The sequence below is a fragment of the Papaver somniferum genome, chromosome 10 (assembly GCF_003573695.1).
Source record: "Papaver somniferum cultivar HN1 chromosome 10, ASM357369v1, whole genome shotgun sequence".
NCBI lineage: Eukaryota > Viridiplantae > Streptophyta > Magnoliopsida > Ranunculales > Papaveraceae > Papaver > Papaver somniferum.
In genome coordinates, this window is record NC_039367.1 from 166,101,836 (window position 1) to 166,116,365 (window position 14,530).

General features: G+C 36.8%; 2 protein-coding genes across 2 annotated transcripts; one reads left to right on the forward strand and one right to left on the reverse strand.

Moving 5' to 3' along the window:
* The first annotated feature begins 4,376 nt into the window (after positions 1 to 4,376).
* On the forward strand, positions 4,377 to 11,455 carry LOC113317025 (probable serine/threonine-protein kinase SIS8). The gene is made up of 14 exons (XM_026565178.1): positions 4,377 to 5,282; positions 5,807 to 6,244; positions 7,118 to 7,221; positions 7,515 to 8,218; positions 8,381 to 8,671; positions 8,980 to 9,020; positions 9,120 to 9,188; positions 9,287 to 9,387; positions 9,571 to 9,649; positions 9,765 to 9,863; positions 10,016 to 10,084; positions 10,273 to 10,322; positions 10,425 to 10,601; positions 10,729 to 11,455. Exons 1-14 carry the CDS (start codon positions 4,791 to 4,793, stop codon positions 10,808 to 10,810), a joined length of 2,796 nt encoding a protein of 931 aa, XP_026420963.1. The 5' UTR covers positions 4,377 to 4,790; the 3' UTR covers positions 10,811 to 11,455.
* A 1,938-nt stretch (positions 11,456 to 13,393) lies between these two features.
* Positions 13,394 to 14,446, reverse strand: LOC113316819 (F-box protein DOR-like). Its single transcript, XM_026564967.1, has one exon. It carries the CDS (start codon positions 14,444 to 14,446, stop codon positions 13,394 to 13,396), a length of 1,053 nt encoding a protein of 350 aa, XP_026420752.1.
* Positions 14,447 to 14,530: the final 84 nt, after the last annotated feature.

The following is a 14,530-nucleotide window of genomic DNA, read 5'->3' on the forward strand; positions in this document are numbered from 1 at the left end:
CTATAAAGATTTTTATTATTTTTCTTTTTGCCAAAAGTAAATTATCTGGTTAAAAACTTTAAGTACAATGCGAAGCAAAATTAGGGTTCATATTCATTGTATGTAGTATGTACTACAAACATCCATCCATGTACTATATAATTTACATCACATGCATGGCCTACCATTTTGTAGCGCATATTGATTTATTTTCTTTTTCTTGTGGTGTTGAAAATTTCAGTGGCTTTTCAATGTAGTTGAAATGAATTAACACATGTTAACTGGTTGACATTGACATTTTCATCGAATGAAAGAAATGGAGAAAATAACATAGAAAAATTGACATTGATGTCAACTTAACGAGAATGCTAGATAGTAAATGTAGTTGGAAAGGACACTTCTCATAATCTTAGCTCTTAACGAACAGCTTTGCTACACACACCGTGATAAAAAACCTTGGAATGCACCGAGAAGGAATGGACGGTCCCAGCTAAGTCTTCTCTATATTGGGATAGGGTGGACTGAAGTGGATCCCACCACCACTCTCACACGGTGCATTCCACGATTTTTTTCACGATGGGTTAATCATTTCTGCTTAAGGAACCACCATGGACTGCACTTCAATCAATGCGATCAATTCATGCTAAGGTATACGTAAGAAGGCAGAATTTTTTATTTTTGAATGTTATAAGAACATAATTTTTTGAATTTTGAATTTTTCTAAAGAAAAATCTTAGTTTTGTATGTTTCTATTCTTTTTCCTAGCCCGCGTTTTTAAACTAACCAAAATGCTTCAAAAAGAAAAAGAATACATATGAAAAGTCACGCAGAAAAAGTTTGTAAGGTGTGTCGTTAGTTTCCTACCATACATCATCTTCAGTTATATTGTTAAATTTATTATGATCAATTTCCCTACATAAGCAAGGAAACTTGTCACTGCATGATTAATTGATTGAAAATAAGCAGACAATCATGAGCATCTCGGGTTTCGGGTTCCCCGTTTCTGAAACGTACATTGTGAATATGTTTTGCCAAAAGACTTGTGTAACATGACTTGATCACGCATAAGATTTCCTACGGAATGCAAAACGTAGAGTTTCCCAATAGCTAAATCCTCTTCTTTGTATATTTAAGACCGCAAAGTCAAGCAGACATTTTTCTACAAATTTAGAGATTAAGATTTTTAAAATGAAAGATTAAGATTGAAATTAAATTATAAAGTGGTGTAGAAGGTGTGAATTTGAGGTCGGAAAAGATGAATTTGTAGGGTAAGAAATTAGAGACATTGCATAGGTATCCGTTGGAGGTCAAAGTAGCCCGCGAGATTTCACCTAAATCGCCCAAATGAATTACCAACGACTATAAAATAACGGTTTTTTTTCTTCTATGGATACCACACTATTTTCATTTTCAACCCAACTTACAAAAATCATTTTCTACCAACACTATCCATCATGTTTTCTAAAAGCGAAAGGAAAAAAATGTAATGTGTGGAAGTAAAACAGGCTTGTCCATTATGTTTCATGGATAATCACAATTTAATGCAATGTTCTTGGATGTATTCAAAGTGACCACAAGAAGGTTGTTCACGCATCAGAATTGTCATTGAATCACAACTGGAAAAGCGTAGGTATTTGCAATGTCAAGATCACAACTGTCTAGAGGAATCACATATGGTAGATGATGATATGAAGGTTAAAGATGAAGAAGCAGAAAATTCAAACTTAAAAGCCAAACTGAAAAGGAAGTTATTACACTGCGAGCACTGTGAAATGAAGATCACGCGTACAAGCATTTTTCACAGAGAATTAATGGTTGCTCAAAGCCCGGCTGCAGGACTTTATGCATTTCTACACTTCTACAGAAGAAGACACATACATAGAACATTTCTGGAAATGTCCTAGGTGTTTTTTGGTGGAGTGGACTGATTAAAGTACAAGAACTGATTGATTATTTGGTATTATGTTTTATGTTATGTCAAGTCATAAATTGGTGTTATGTTGCGTTATATATGTTTATTTAATCAATGAAATTTCTTTGCATTTGCACCATAAGTATAATAACTAATTCGAAATTTTCTTATAATAAAGAACATTGTAAAAAAATATAAAATAATAAAAGCATAATAAATTGGATTAAAGGAACTACATTCGGTTATACCAACTACAACATAGCCGTCAATTAACGCCTCATTTAATTCTAGAATTATAGTTGAATCTGTAGAGCTCTCTAAGAATGTTGAAACAACTTTGAAAGGAGAAAGGTCTTCCTTGAGATACCTCCCGCATCGCTAGTGTTTTTGGTTCCACTATATTTACGACTTCACCGTTTAATCTATTGTGGTGATTGTTTACTAGTAGACTTAAGAATTGCGTGGTTTTAGAACTCTTCATGCCCACGAATGAAAGAGTTACCTGTTTCTGTGACGAACATTGTAAGAAAATTCTCCCAAAAACATATACTCTGCGCGGCTTCATTACTATTGTTATTATCTCTTCTTTGAAAAATATAGGCTCTACAAATAGCTAAATCCTCAGTTATAGTGTATTTAGGAGCGCGAACTCTGGGAGAATTTTTAGATTATTTTTGAATGAGATTTAGAGGTGAAGAAGGTGTGAATTTGGTGGCGAAATGAGGATTATTTATAAGAAATTCAAAAAGACCCGTTGGATATTAAATTTGTGGGCGTTCAAATTTATTCATTGGCGAGCAGGCAAGGGACACGGATCGCTTCGAGCCGCCAGCGCATTTGGTTGGAACGCGCGAATTTAGAAGAACCGCCAGCAGATCAGGTTGAACCACGTGGCTTTTGAATAAGCATGAGGCTCTTGATGGACCAAAATGAACACACCAATATATTTGCCAGTTTGCCTATTCGTTTTTATGTTTTGGTCAGTCCATGGTGGGATCAGAAATTTGTCTAGCTCATATGAATTGCTCTAACCTTTCAAATTACAAAATGAATTAATTTTTTTAATAACAAGTAAAGGTGAGGATCCGTGCACATGATAATTCTTACACTAATTTTTCATGTCACAATGTATTAAAATTTTATCATGATGAGTACAAGGGATGATATATTTACATGCTAGTTCTCGCATTATCTTATAATTACCTCACCAGTTTGTTATAGAATCCGAACGACAAGACATTTGAAGCTCATGTTTTAATAATATGTTCCTCTAATAAACCCCATGTTCATAAAAAAATAAGAAGCACGATACGAGATACCATATATCATGTTGAAAATTAGTCGATGAAATTTAACGATTTAAAATAAAATGGCTTGTGGCGAGGTTAAACATCTCAAAATGCGCTATTATAATAAAAACGTAGAGATTTATAAGAAAAACATATCAATAAAAATATAGATTCACATGCATTGATAGGTTTTACTATAAAATTAGTGTCGAAATTGAGAGGTATTCTGAGAATTACTATGTGAATGAATCCCGATAAGTACACTGATGAAATAATATTTTATCAAACAAAAATAAATTAAAAAAGTGATTATCATCTTAAAAATATCCAAGTGATTCGATTTCTTCGAACATTCACTATTCGACCCTAAGACTGATTTACTTGATTCAAGTAAATTTAACTCAACCACATTATTTTGCGAAAATAGTGGACCGTTGGATCACCAACGAATTTTCCCGTTTGATGATTTAGATTTTTATGCCAAATAATTGGACGCACATAACTCGATTCAGCTTTTACTTCAAACATTTGCTTGATCTGCAACATGAATATTAGGTTTAGGCAACGATTTTCAATTTGAAATCTTAAGATTAGATAAGCATAAGAATCATAATCACTCTGGATTGGTACTCCCCCAACTAACACCGACACACATTAGGCTAAGTCCTATGGTCTTTCAATCTAGCAGCTAGATTAGCAGTCCACGTCAGCTAGGGCAACCTCCTAAGTCCTATGGGAGTGCTAATCTAGCAGCTAGATTAGCAGTCCACGTCAGCTGGGATTACTGCCCAATGCTGTTTGGTTCAACATCAGTGCTGTTTAGTTCAGCGCTTTAAATTTCAGACGTCAGATCGAATTTGTGATTTTTGTAATCCGTGTGATTTTTGTGAGCGTTGAACGGTTCAGCGCTAAGGTCACTTTTTGAACGCTGAACCATTCAGCGCTTCAATCTCGTTGCTAGTTGAAATGCGAGCACATGTTAGGAATGAGAACTAGTGTTAACTTTTAGGCAACATTTTTTTTTTGAATTGCAATACTTAACTGCCAATGTAGCAGCTCCATCTAGCACGTGGGACTTAGCGTTAGCAACGGGGATACTAATTAGGCACACTGGTAACTGAATAAAGATGCACTATAACTTTAATGCAAATTGCACAAACAAACAAAAAAAAAAAACTCCTCCATTTCTCCTCTCATCCCCTCTATTTTGTCATTTTCTTTGCCATCTTCTTCCCAATTGCACCTTCCTGTATTCCTTCTTTCACTATACCCTTTTCCCACAACACAAAATTCCCCCTCGACTCCCTCCATTTATTTCAATTAAAATAATATCACATCATTTATTAATAAATTAATTTCTTCTTATTATTATTCTATCTTTTTATTTAACTTTCTCTCTACAAAGTTAATCAGAAGCAAGAGGTTGGAGGGCATAAGCCCCCTCAAATCAAAATTTCCCCCAAATCCCACTTGGGTTTGATTTTTAGCTTCTTCACCAAGTTGTTTTTCACAAACCCTAGATTCCCCCACACCCCCTTTCTCCTTCTTCATCTTCAAAATTAGAGAAACCCATAAAAATTCCATCTTTGGGGATAGAAATTTGATCTTTGATGTCGAAAATGAAACATCTTCTTCGTAAACTTCATATTGGGAACAATAATAATAATAGTACTGATCATCAAAATCGATTGGGTCAGAATAATCATACTAGTAGTAGTAATAGTGTTGCTGACGGTGGTGGTGGTGGTGGTGGTGGAGGGACGAGTTCATCAATATCGACAACATCATCAGTGTCATCAACGAATTCGACATTACCCACCACAAGAAATGATGTGAATTTGGGGAATAATACTAATAATACAGTTGATTTTAATTTCTTTGAGGAAGAATTTCAGGTGCAATTAGCATTAGCTATTAGTGCATCGGATCCAGATGGTAAGTTTAGAGGCGGTGGTGGTGGTGGTGGTGGTGGAGAGGATATTGAATTAGATCATCAGATTAAAGCTGCTCAAAGGATTAGTCTTGGGGTACTTCCTTGTGGGGGTGTTTCTAATGTTCCTGTGCTGGAAACTCCTGTTGATATTCTTTCTCTTCGTTACTGGGTTAGTGCTAATTTTCTTTTTTCTCTTTGATTTTTGTTCAAATGGGCTGAATTTGAGATTAGGGTTTGAATTAATTTTGGGGGAATTGAATTGTTTGAGTTGTGCAATTGAATTGCTTGAAAATTGTAGTGAAATTAGATATAGGTTGTAATTTTGAGTCAAAATATTGTCGGCCGGGGTGTTACCTGCCTTGAGAATTGATGATATTTTAGTTGTTTACCATCAATTGGATTTGGGGTATGTGGGGGATGAAATGAAATGGTTACCTGGATTTCAATAGATGCAATGTAATGAATTTTCGGTTTAAAATGGGCAAAAGATGTATTATGTATGATCATTTTGTTGCGTAGATTGGTTCTGTGTTTTGTAGAGTTAAATGGAAATATTGAATGTTATCGTTATGATGATACTATAGTATTTGCATTACATAGAAAATGAGGAGGACTGTCTATGAATTATGATTGCTGATTGTTGTTGAAAAAATGTTTTGGGTATGTCTAATTTTAGTAAATTTCGTGGTGCAGAACTATAATGTTGTAAATTACGATGAGAAAGTTGTGGATGGATTTTATGATGTTTATGGAACCTCATTTTCAAGTACACAAGGAAAAATGCCGTTGCTGGTGGATCTTCAGGCTGTGTCTACTTCGGATAACATCGATTATGGAGTGATTTTAGTTGACCGCTGTATTGATCCTGCACTGCAACAGCTAGAGAGAAGAGCATTTTCTTTGTCTATGGAGTGCCAAACTTCGGAATCTGATCCAATTGCAAGTGGTTTGGTACAGAAGATTGCTGATCTTGTTGTGGAAACCATGGGCGGTCCAGTTGCTGATGCCGATGAAATGATACGAAGGTGGATTGATAGAAGTTACGACTTACGGAGAACTCTGAACACCATAGTCCTTCCTCTTGGTTGCTTTGATATTGGGCTTTCGCGCCACAGGGCCTTGCTTTTTAAGGTTTTTATGTCGAGCCTCTCTATTTTATTATACAGTGATTAGATTTTATTGCGTATTAAACTCAATCCAGGCACATTATTTATAGTTACCCTTCTTTTTCCTATTATATTTTCACCTTCCTACGCCATTGGATTACGTTTTACAACAATTACTTATAGTAGTTGTTGTTTGATGATTTAGTAGTAGTTGCAACTTACAAAAGAAATCATGAAATTTGACCTACTGAGATGGCTATCTTACATTTACGTCTTCCGTTTCTCGTTAATTTTTTTTTTGTTCATAAACTTGTCATCATTGTGAACTTAATAAATTTAGCTGGGGTATTGACTATGAGTCTATAACCCCGTGCTCCCCATATTTTACAACTTGTGAAGATATTTTTGGACCTGTCTGCTGGTAGACATAAGTATGATTTATTGTCTCTAATGCTTCATTATTTCTTATCATATGACCTGGGTCCTGTTCGGCTGTTCCAACTCAGACAGGAAAAAAGACTATTTGCATTGACCATTTCAAGCTTGTCACGTCGCACAGGGCCATAACATATAATAAATCCCGTAACAGAAATGTAGCTAATCTATATTGTGTGGCTGTATGTACCCCATTTTGGCGCACCAGTAGTCACAACTTGCCTTAAAGGTGAGAGGGGAGTTTGGATCTGATGCCGCCCTTATACACCATTATCCCCTTTTAGTTTTTCGCGTTTTAGGTCATAAGGCTTTTGAGTCTGAAAGACCTACTTACTCTTGGTGTTTTCATTAATTTCCAGTACTTCAGTTTGTTTTGTTCTTTCTGGTATTCTGATGTTTGTAATTTTGTTAGTGACCTTTCAGCAACTTGATTTGTTAATACATCTTGTTTCTATGTTGCTAGGTACTAGCAGATCGGATTAATCTTCCATGTAGATTGGTGAAAGGGAGCTATTACACTGGTACAGACGAGGGAGCTGTGAATTTGATTAAAATTGGTTATGAATGGTATAGCTTCATCCTTTTTGCATTTTAGTGGTATTAATGTGATAACTTGACACTGGAAAAAATGGGACAATCTAATTGGTTTGTGAGCTGTCTTTTGTGTGAGAATTCGCAAGTATAACTTCCACTTAGAAACGGTTATACCTCTGCTAGCAGAATACTTTAAGCGCTAGTTCTATTTTTATCAAAGACTTGAGATTCCTGATTTCAAATTATCATTTGTACTGAATGTATATGTGACTAAGATGAGTGTTTGATGTTGTTTAGCTTTGATATTTCATTGTTGAATGATGCAGTGAATACATAATCGATCTAATGGGAGCTCCAGGTGCACTTATTCCTGCTGAGTTACCAAGCAATCTTGAAGATTCCCGAGCAGATGCAATAGGCCATGCAACTGCTGTAGAAACTGCCAGAGATTCTTTTCTGGCGCTTGACATGATTGACTTGCATTCTGAAGACAAAAGTGGAATACTTGGTGCTGCAGAAGTTGGTGGTTCAGAGTCAAACGAGGCATCAGGTGTTGGCAACCACTTAGTAGGGAAAGATGTGAGTCCTGTACAGAAGCAACAAACTGAAGTGTTTGAACATGAGTTCGGGAAGCTTCTTCCTTCATTACGGAAACCACGTGACGGTGTATCAGGAACCAAAGGAAAAGCTTCATCTGCCCAAAAAATGAAAGTTAAGGATGTTTCTAAGTATGTCATAAGTGCAGCACAAAATCCAGAATTTGCACAGAAATTACATGCTGTTTTATTAGAGAGTGGTGCGTCGCCCCCGCCAGATCTGTTTTCTGATATAGCTCCTCTTGGAGAGGCTGAAGAGCAGAAAGTCCATGCTCACACCCCTTTCGCAGAAGGAGAAGCAATGGATACCAAGGATAGGTCTGGAAAACAAAAAGAGGATGGAGCAGTACATTCATATTCTCCGTTTACCGATAACTCTGGTTTTCGCAGCTCCGAACATCGTTATGCTGGTGACACAGACACTGACAATCAAGGTGTTTGTTTACCATTTGTTACTAAATATGAGGGATTTTTGTCGGTTGACAATGGACTAGTTGGGGCAGTCCAATCTGATCTTATGTATGGGGGTGGTAATCCTTTTTTAAGAGGTCCTTTAAATAAAGGACTGGTTTACGAGCATTCAGTGTTATATGCAGGTGTTTCATGCCAAAATCATAAGGATAGTGCCCTTCACATCGGTGGTGCCCAATGTTGTCATGGGAATGCAGGAAGGATTGTGAAGACAATGGAAACAGTAGAAACCATATCTTCACAAGATTGTCAAAAGTGTAATGCAGGAGCTATGCTGAGACATATGGAAACAGAGAGTCATGACTTGCATATGGCAGTCAGCAGTCAGAATGAGTGGAACAGTCCAGTAATGGATGAAGTTGCAGAATGGGAGATCCCATGGGAAGATATTCAGACGGGTGAGCGAATTGGTTTAGGTAAGCATCAAATTGACTTATTCTCTTGAAGTTAGTTTTTCTTTGCTTGAGCATGAGATGCTATCCTCATGTTGACTCTCATTCTATCATATCATGTAATGCAATGGGTATTGTCGTTACTTGTTTCTAGTACCTTCCACCACCCTATGACTTATGTTTATGGGTTCATCTTACTACTAAGAGCAGAGAACTGGTTAATGAGAATGATTTTCATTTTATTCACTTTAGATGGGCTCTGCACTGTCCTCCAATGCCACTTCACATTTTGAACAATGGGATATAAAGTCTATATTTTTTAAATGTTGCAGGTTCATATGGAGAGGTATATCACGCAGATTGGAACGGCACTGTAAGTTATACTAGTTGGGGTCAATTTGTATACTTTGTGGTTTATACAAGTTTGCTTCCTGGCTTTGTTTAACATGATAGTATCTCTACTGCATGATAGGAGGTTGCCGTGAAGAAGTTCTTGGACCAAGACCTATGTGGTGATGCACTGGAGCAATTCAGATGTGAAGTAAGAGTCACACCAACTTTTAGATAAGCATTCCATGTAACTAGTCTTTGAATGAAAAAAATCAGGTTCAGTATCTTACTAATTTGTGGCTTTCGCAGGTGAGAATAATGCTCAGGCTGAGGCATCCAAATGTTGTTCTTTTCATGGGAGCAGTCACACGCCCTCCTAATCTGTCGATATTAACAGAATTTCTTCCAAGGTTTGTTGGGCTTTTTCCGTTTCTGGGCCAACATATTTCTCCTCAGATTGGCTTCTTATACTGATTTATTGAATGTGTCAACGTAGTTACTACTTAGAAACACTCAAACTATTGCTTCGAAATTCACAAATTAGATTTCTGAATGCATAAATGTATCTTTATCAATCCTTTTGTTGTTTCCAGGGGAAGTTTGTATAGGTTACTGCATCGTCCCAACATTCACCTTGATGAAAAACGACGGCTGAGAATGGCTTTGGATGTGGTATGATACTATGATATTCTTCTGATAAGTGAATGTGGTATTATTTGGTCAACCCCGTAAATTCTAATTTCTTGTTTCCATCATGTTGTTCTGGTCTGCTATTTGTTGTTCACAGGCTAAAGGAATGAATTACTTACACACAAGCCATCCTACAATTGTGCATCGTGATTTGAAATCCCCGAATCTCCTAGTTGATAAAAACTGGGTTGTCAAGGTTAGATTTCTCATTTTTGCTGGGAAAACTATAAGATTAAAGTTAAACTGATGTACAAGGCATATATTAGGGTTTAGAAAACATGTTTGTGGGAAAATTACAAGTGATCCTGAAATTTGAAAAGTACCTATTCTTCTGACATGTCTGCGCAGGTCGCTGATTTTGGTTTATCTCGTTTGAAGCATCACACTTATCTGTCTTCAAAATCCACTGCTGGAACGGTAATCCTCTAAGAATTGCAAAACTCGCTCGGGATCTTATCCGAGCTATATCCTCTATTTCCGTGTCTTTGCTCTCGTTATAGTTGATTATGCTACATAATTTTCATTTTGTTAGAGTAGTAAGACCATTGGAGCACTTTGAGATCTGACACGTATAATTATACATTTTTGTTGATGATGAAATGCAGCCTGAGTGGATGGCGCCAGAAGTTTTACGAAACGAACCATCCAATGAAAAGTAAGGAAATACAGTTCACTTCCATTTGATAGCCATTCAATTGCGTAAGAGCTTTACTTCATGATAATATTCCAGTCCTAACATGTCTCTTTCTACTTGCAGGTGTGATGTGTACAGTTTTGGTGTGATATTGTGGGAATTAACTACGCTGCGTATGCCATGGAGTGGGATGAACCCAATGCAAGTAGTTGGAGCTGTAGGATTCCAGAACAGACGCCTTGAGATACCCAAAGAGGTTGACCCTGCAGTTGCAAAGATAATATGTGATTGTTGGCAAAAGTATGCACATTCTCCTCGTCCCTCTCTTTGTCTAACGCGGTCAAATTTATTCTCCGCTCCCCTCCCTTTGTCTTGCTCCCTCAATTTTATAATCCTCTACTTAACAAACTCTTTTGTTCTTCTGCAGTGACCCAAATTTGCGGCCTTCTTTTGCACAGCTTATGGTCCTTCTTAAGCGTCAACAACGTTTGATTGTTGAGAAATCATAATGCCACAGATGACCCATTCGTGTTTGGGGGGTAACCACACACCATTGTATCTAATAGAACATTATCATTTTGCCTGGGCTCGAAGAGCACTGGGGCAGCAAAACTCTTGCTGCAAAATCCATTGCCAAAAGAAAAAAAAAATCGAAAAACAAAATAACAGAATTAGTATGCGAAAAAAGATACGAGTTTAGAGCTGTTGGTTCATTCGAAGTGGGAGCCAACACTAAAAGGTCGAGGATGGTCTGTCCGTTCACGTAGAAGATACTCTATTCTGATGACTACGCTAAGCGTAGAAGATACCGAGAAGTTGTTTTTTCAATTACAAGTAGGAAAAAGAAAAGAAAAAGAAAAAAGAAATTTGTAAGAAAAAAAGAACAGAAGTAGGTTTACAGAACAACAAAAAGAGAGAAGAAGGAAATAGAAGGATGAAATGTTGTTGGTTTCTGTGTTTTGGGAATGGAGCTGAACCAGCTTCACAATTGTATACATGATACTATTATTGTTGTCATTGTCTAAAAATATCCCTGCTGATAATTGTCTAAAGAGTGGGAAGTTGCAGAAAAACAATTCGTGGGCAATGTTTAGATACAGTGCACTAGTGCGCAGGTCTTATGGTTTACATATCAAAGTGATTTTCCCAAGAAATAGGCATAATCTACACTTTCCGATTTTCCACCTTCTCTATCTAACTGGATCCTACAGTTTTGAAGGGATGGCAAGTAACTTGCCGCCCTACATCAACTAACTTGACTCTTTAGAATGCGTACTGCTAAACTTTACAATTTTCATTTTCTTACATCAAAAACTCAAGACAATTACAAAGAAAAAGCTAAAGAATCAACAAGAAATACATGAAAAAGCAAAACAAAAGAAAAGAAACTATGGACAAAATCTGTAGTACCGCCTGTCAGGGATTTCCAACTCCCAGAATGCTGCAGCACAAAAATTTAGATCTCGAAAATAATGCTCATACTAGACTTCAGAAAGCAAATTGCCTTGCAACAATGAACCAGAAGTCTCGCACAACTGGTTTTAAATCAGAATTTATAATGATTTTAATGCACCAAGAGACACAGCTTATTCAGTTCCCCGAACTACAGCCTTCAGCAATATAATTCGTAGCCACCCCTAAACCACCAGAAAAAGTACCTATAACCTGACAGATGCGGTCACTAGCTGTAATGCTGAAAACTGCATTACCAGGGTTTCCAAGAGCTGCACCATCACAACAGAAAAGCACATACCCGTTACCAGGAGCACACCAAAAGCATTCTATAATAGACCTGAACTTAATGTTTCTTTGTCCCAGCTTAAAGAAACATAGGATTAGGATAGACTCATAATTCTGTTCATCTTGTCCCCCCTCATTCAGTACCCACCCATGTGTTTATACTAGCAAGTTTCTCTAGAAACAAACAAATTCAAAACAGTTCAGAAAACGGGTACTTACATTTCTCTCAACATTCTAAAACTTATTTTCAACATGAAAGCTGAAAGTAGGTTCATCCTAATTAAGAAGACAGTGGTTTTGTAACCGAGAAGGATGTTAATAGACTATGGGGGAGATGGTAATGCATATCCTCAAGGCCGTACTTGCAGAAGTGTACGCACTAAAGGTTTTTGAAACCCTGCAAAAGATTCAACCACCTAAATTCACACAGAGAATGTAACCCAAGCAGCGTTTATTGTTCAAACCGATACATGGCAGTTGTTATTCGCAAATGCAATGTATGACATTGTCTTTCGCGTATATACTAATTTGCTAGGTAAGATCAACTAAACTAGTATTTTATGGAAGAAATAGCAAATGCAACTCAGCTAGTAGCGGCTAATAATTCAGATTGGGATCTAGCTCAATCCAAGTTAAACCATTGGAAAATTTAGGCAACTATGGAAGTAGGCATGAAGTGTGAAAGGAACCTTTGCTACGATAGTCTGCACACATAATTGTTGTTCAGAATTTCGTTAGTAGTCTGCTAGGTACCTTACTCATCATATTGTTCTTGTGATATTTTATTGACGAAAGGAAGACAAATTTTAGCGCAGTTTACATTCTAACTAGCATTTTCTGTGAAACTCCAACTGCACATAACATGCGTAATTGCAGTATTAGAACACCATACAAAAATCTATAAAACTTCTAAAGATTTCTAAAAGTATCTAACAAATAGAGTTAAGATGTCATATAAAATATATATTCCCTCATTCTGGTAAGCTCTCACTTAAAACAATGGTAATTCCTGTATTTGCTTATTCGACTAAAACGAAGATGCCAAAAGTGTACATCATACTCTCATAGCTCTCCTAATGAGATAAGGGCTAGTCAGCAACAAAATGCAGAGTTAGCAAAGAAATATAGCTAAACCTAGGATAAGAAATTAAGAACCACTCCCACAAAACTGAAACGATGCTAATAAAGACATAATAACAGTAGTCTACACATAGTGCTCACTAGAACAATGTCAACAACATTTAGGTTTACATAAAGGTTACTTGTTATCAAATTCAAGATGAAACTTAACAAGGATTACCATTTTATAAATAAGTGTCTGGCATCTCATCTTCGTGCAGCTGGTTGAAAGGCTAATCATGGCTTTCTGTTTCCTCAATTTTAACAGACTCCATTATTTTCGCATCTTTTTCTCCCAATTCTGTCAATGAAACTAAGGTGTTCTTGTGAGGGATAACTGCAAGAAACCGTTCTTTAAAATCCACAATTCTTTTCGAGGTTGAAGCTTTTGTGTCGTAAATGTTTAGATAGTTATTAGTGTAAGTTACAACACCGTTACTCTTTGTAACTCCAAACAATTCGACATCAGCTACCCTGAACTCTTTACTCCAAACGAATGACTGATGTTGGTCTCGCTCTTTGACTCCATGTTTATCATCCTTCTTTTTTAGTAACCATATGTCAAAACATTGGGCTCCTTCAACAACTAGATAACTGGCAAAAAACAAAAACCCGTTCAAAACCCCTATTCTATTATTCTGCCAAATACTGTCTGGTGGCAACAGTGGTGGCAAAATATGTCCACTGAACTTTTCCTCAGCCAAATCGAACGCTAAGATAATTTCTAATTCATTGCACATCCAATAAATAGCTCCATTGACGAAGGCACCTTGATCCCAATGAATTGTACAGCTGAATTGAGAATCAACGTTTCGCCATCCATTCCCACTGCCTAGAGTGTATACATAGACTTCCATAGGCCTGGGCTCCGACCTATATATTCCTACAACTTTGTACTCATTTGTCGAAGAAACGTAACCGAATCCACTAGTGAATTCAATACTCCAAGAAGGATCACAATAACCTGTCTTAATTTCTGGAAGCACAATGTATTCTTTGGTGATAGGGTTACAAATACAATGAGGCTGTGCTCCTAAAAATGGATGCCGATCAAGACAGATCAAACCATTACACGAAAAAACATTCTGAAAAGGCTTAAATGGAGGGTTCAAATTAATTCTTCTAATTCTTTCAATGGGTTGTGTTGTTGACTGATCATGATTCTCATTATATTCAAAATAATAAAATTTTGAAGAATTATTCTCAATCTCATTATCAGCTAAAGCAATAAAACTGAACTTATCAGAATCAGAATCAACATGATTAAGATGATGTTCCAAGTGCATTTCGGAGAACGATGGACGATGAATCCAGGACTGATTCTGCTGGCAGACGAGTCAAAATGTCTAATGTTATCTCCATAGGGAGAA

Coding starts and splice junctions, on each gene's coding strand:
- LOC113317025 (XM_026565178.1), top strand. CDS start 4,791: ATGTCGAAAATGAAACATCTTCTTCGTAAACTTCATATTGGGAACAAT. Junction 9,388..9,570: donor TTAACAGAATTTCTTCCAAG/GTTTGTTGGGCT, acceptor TGTTGTTTCCAG/GGGAAGTTTGTATAGGTTAC. Junction 10,085..10,272: donor CAAAATCCACTGCTGGAACG/GTAATCCTCTAA, acceptor GATGAAATGCAG/CCTGAGTGGATGGCGCCAGA.
- LOC113316819 (XM_026564967.1), bottom strand. CDS start 14,446: ATGCACTTGGAACATCATCTTAATCATGTTGATTCTGATTCTGATAAG.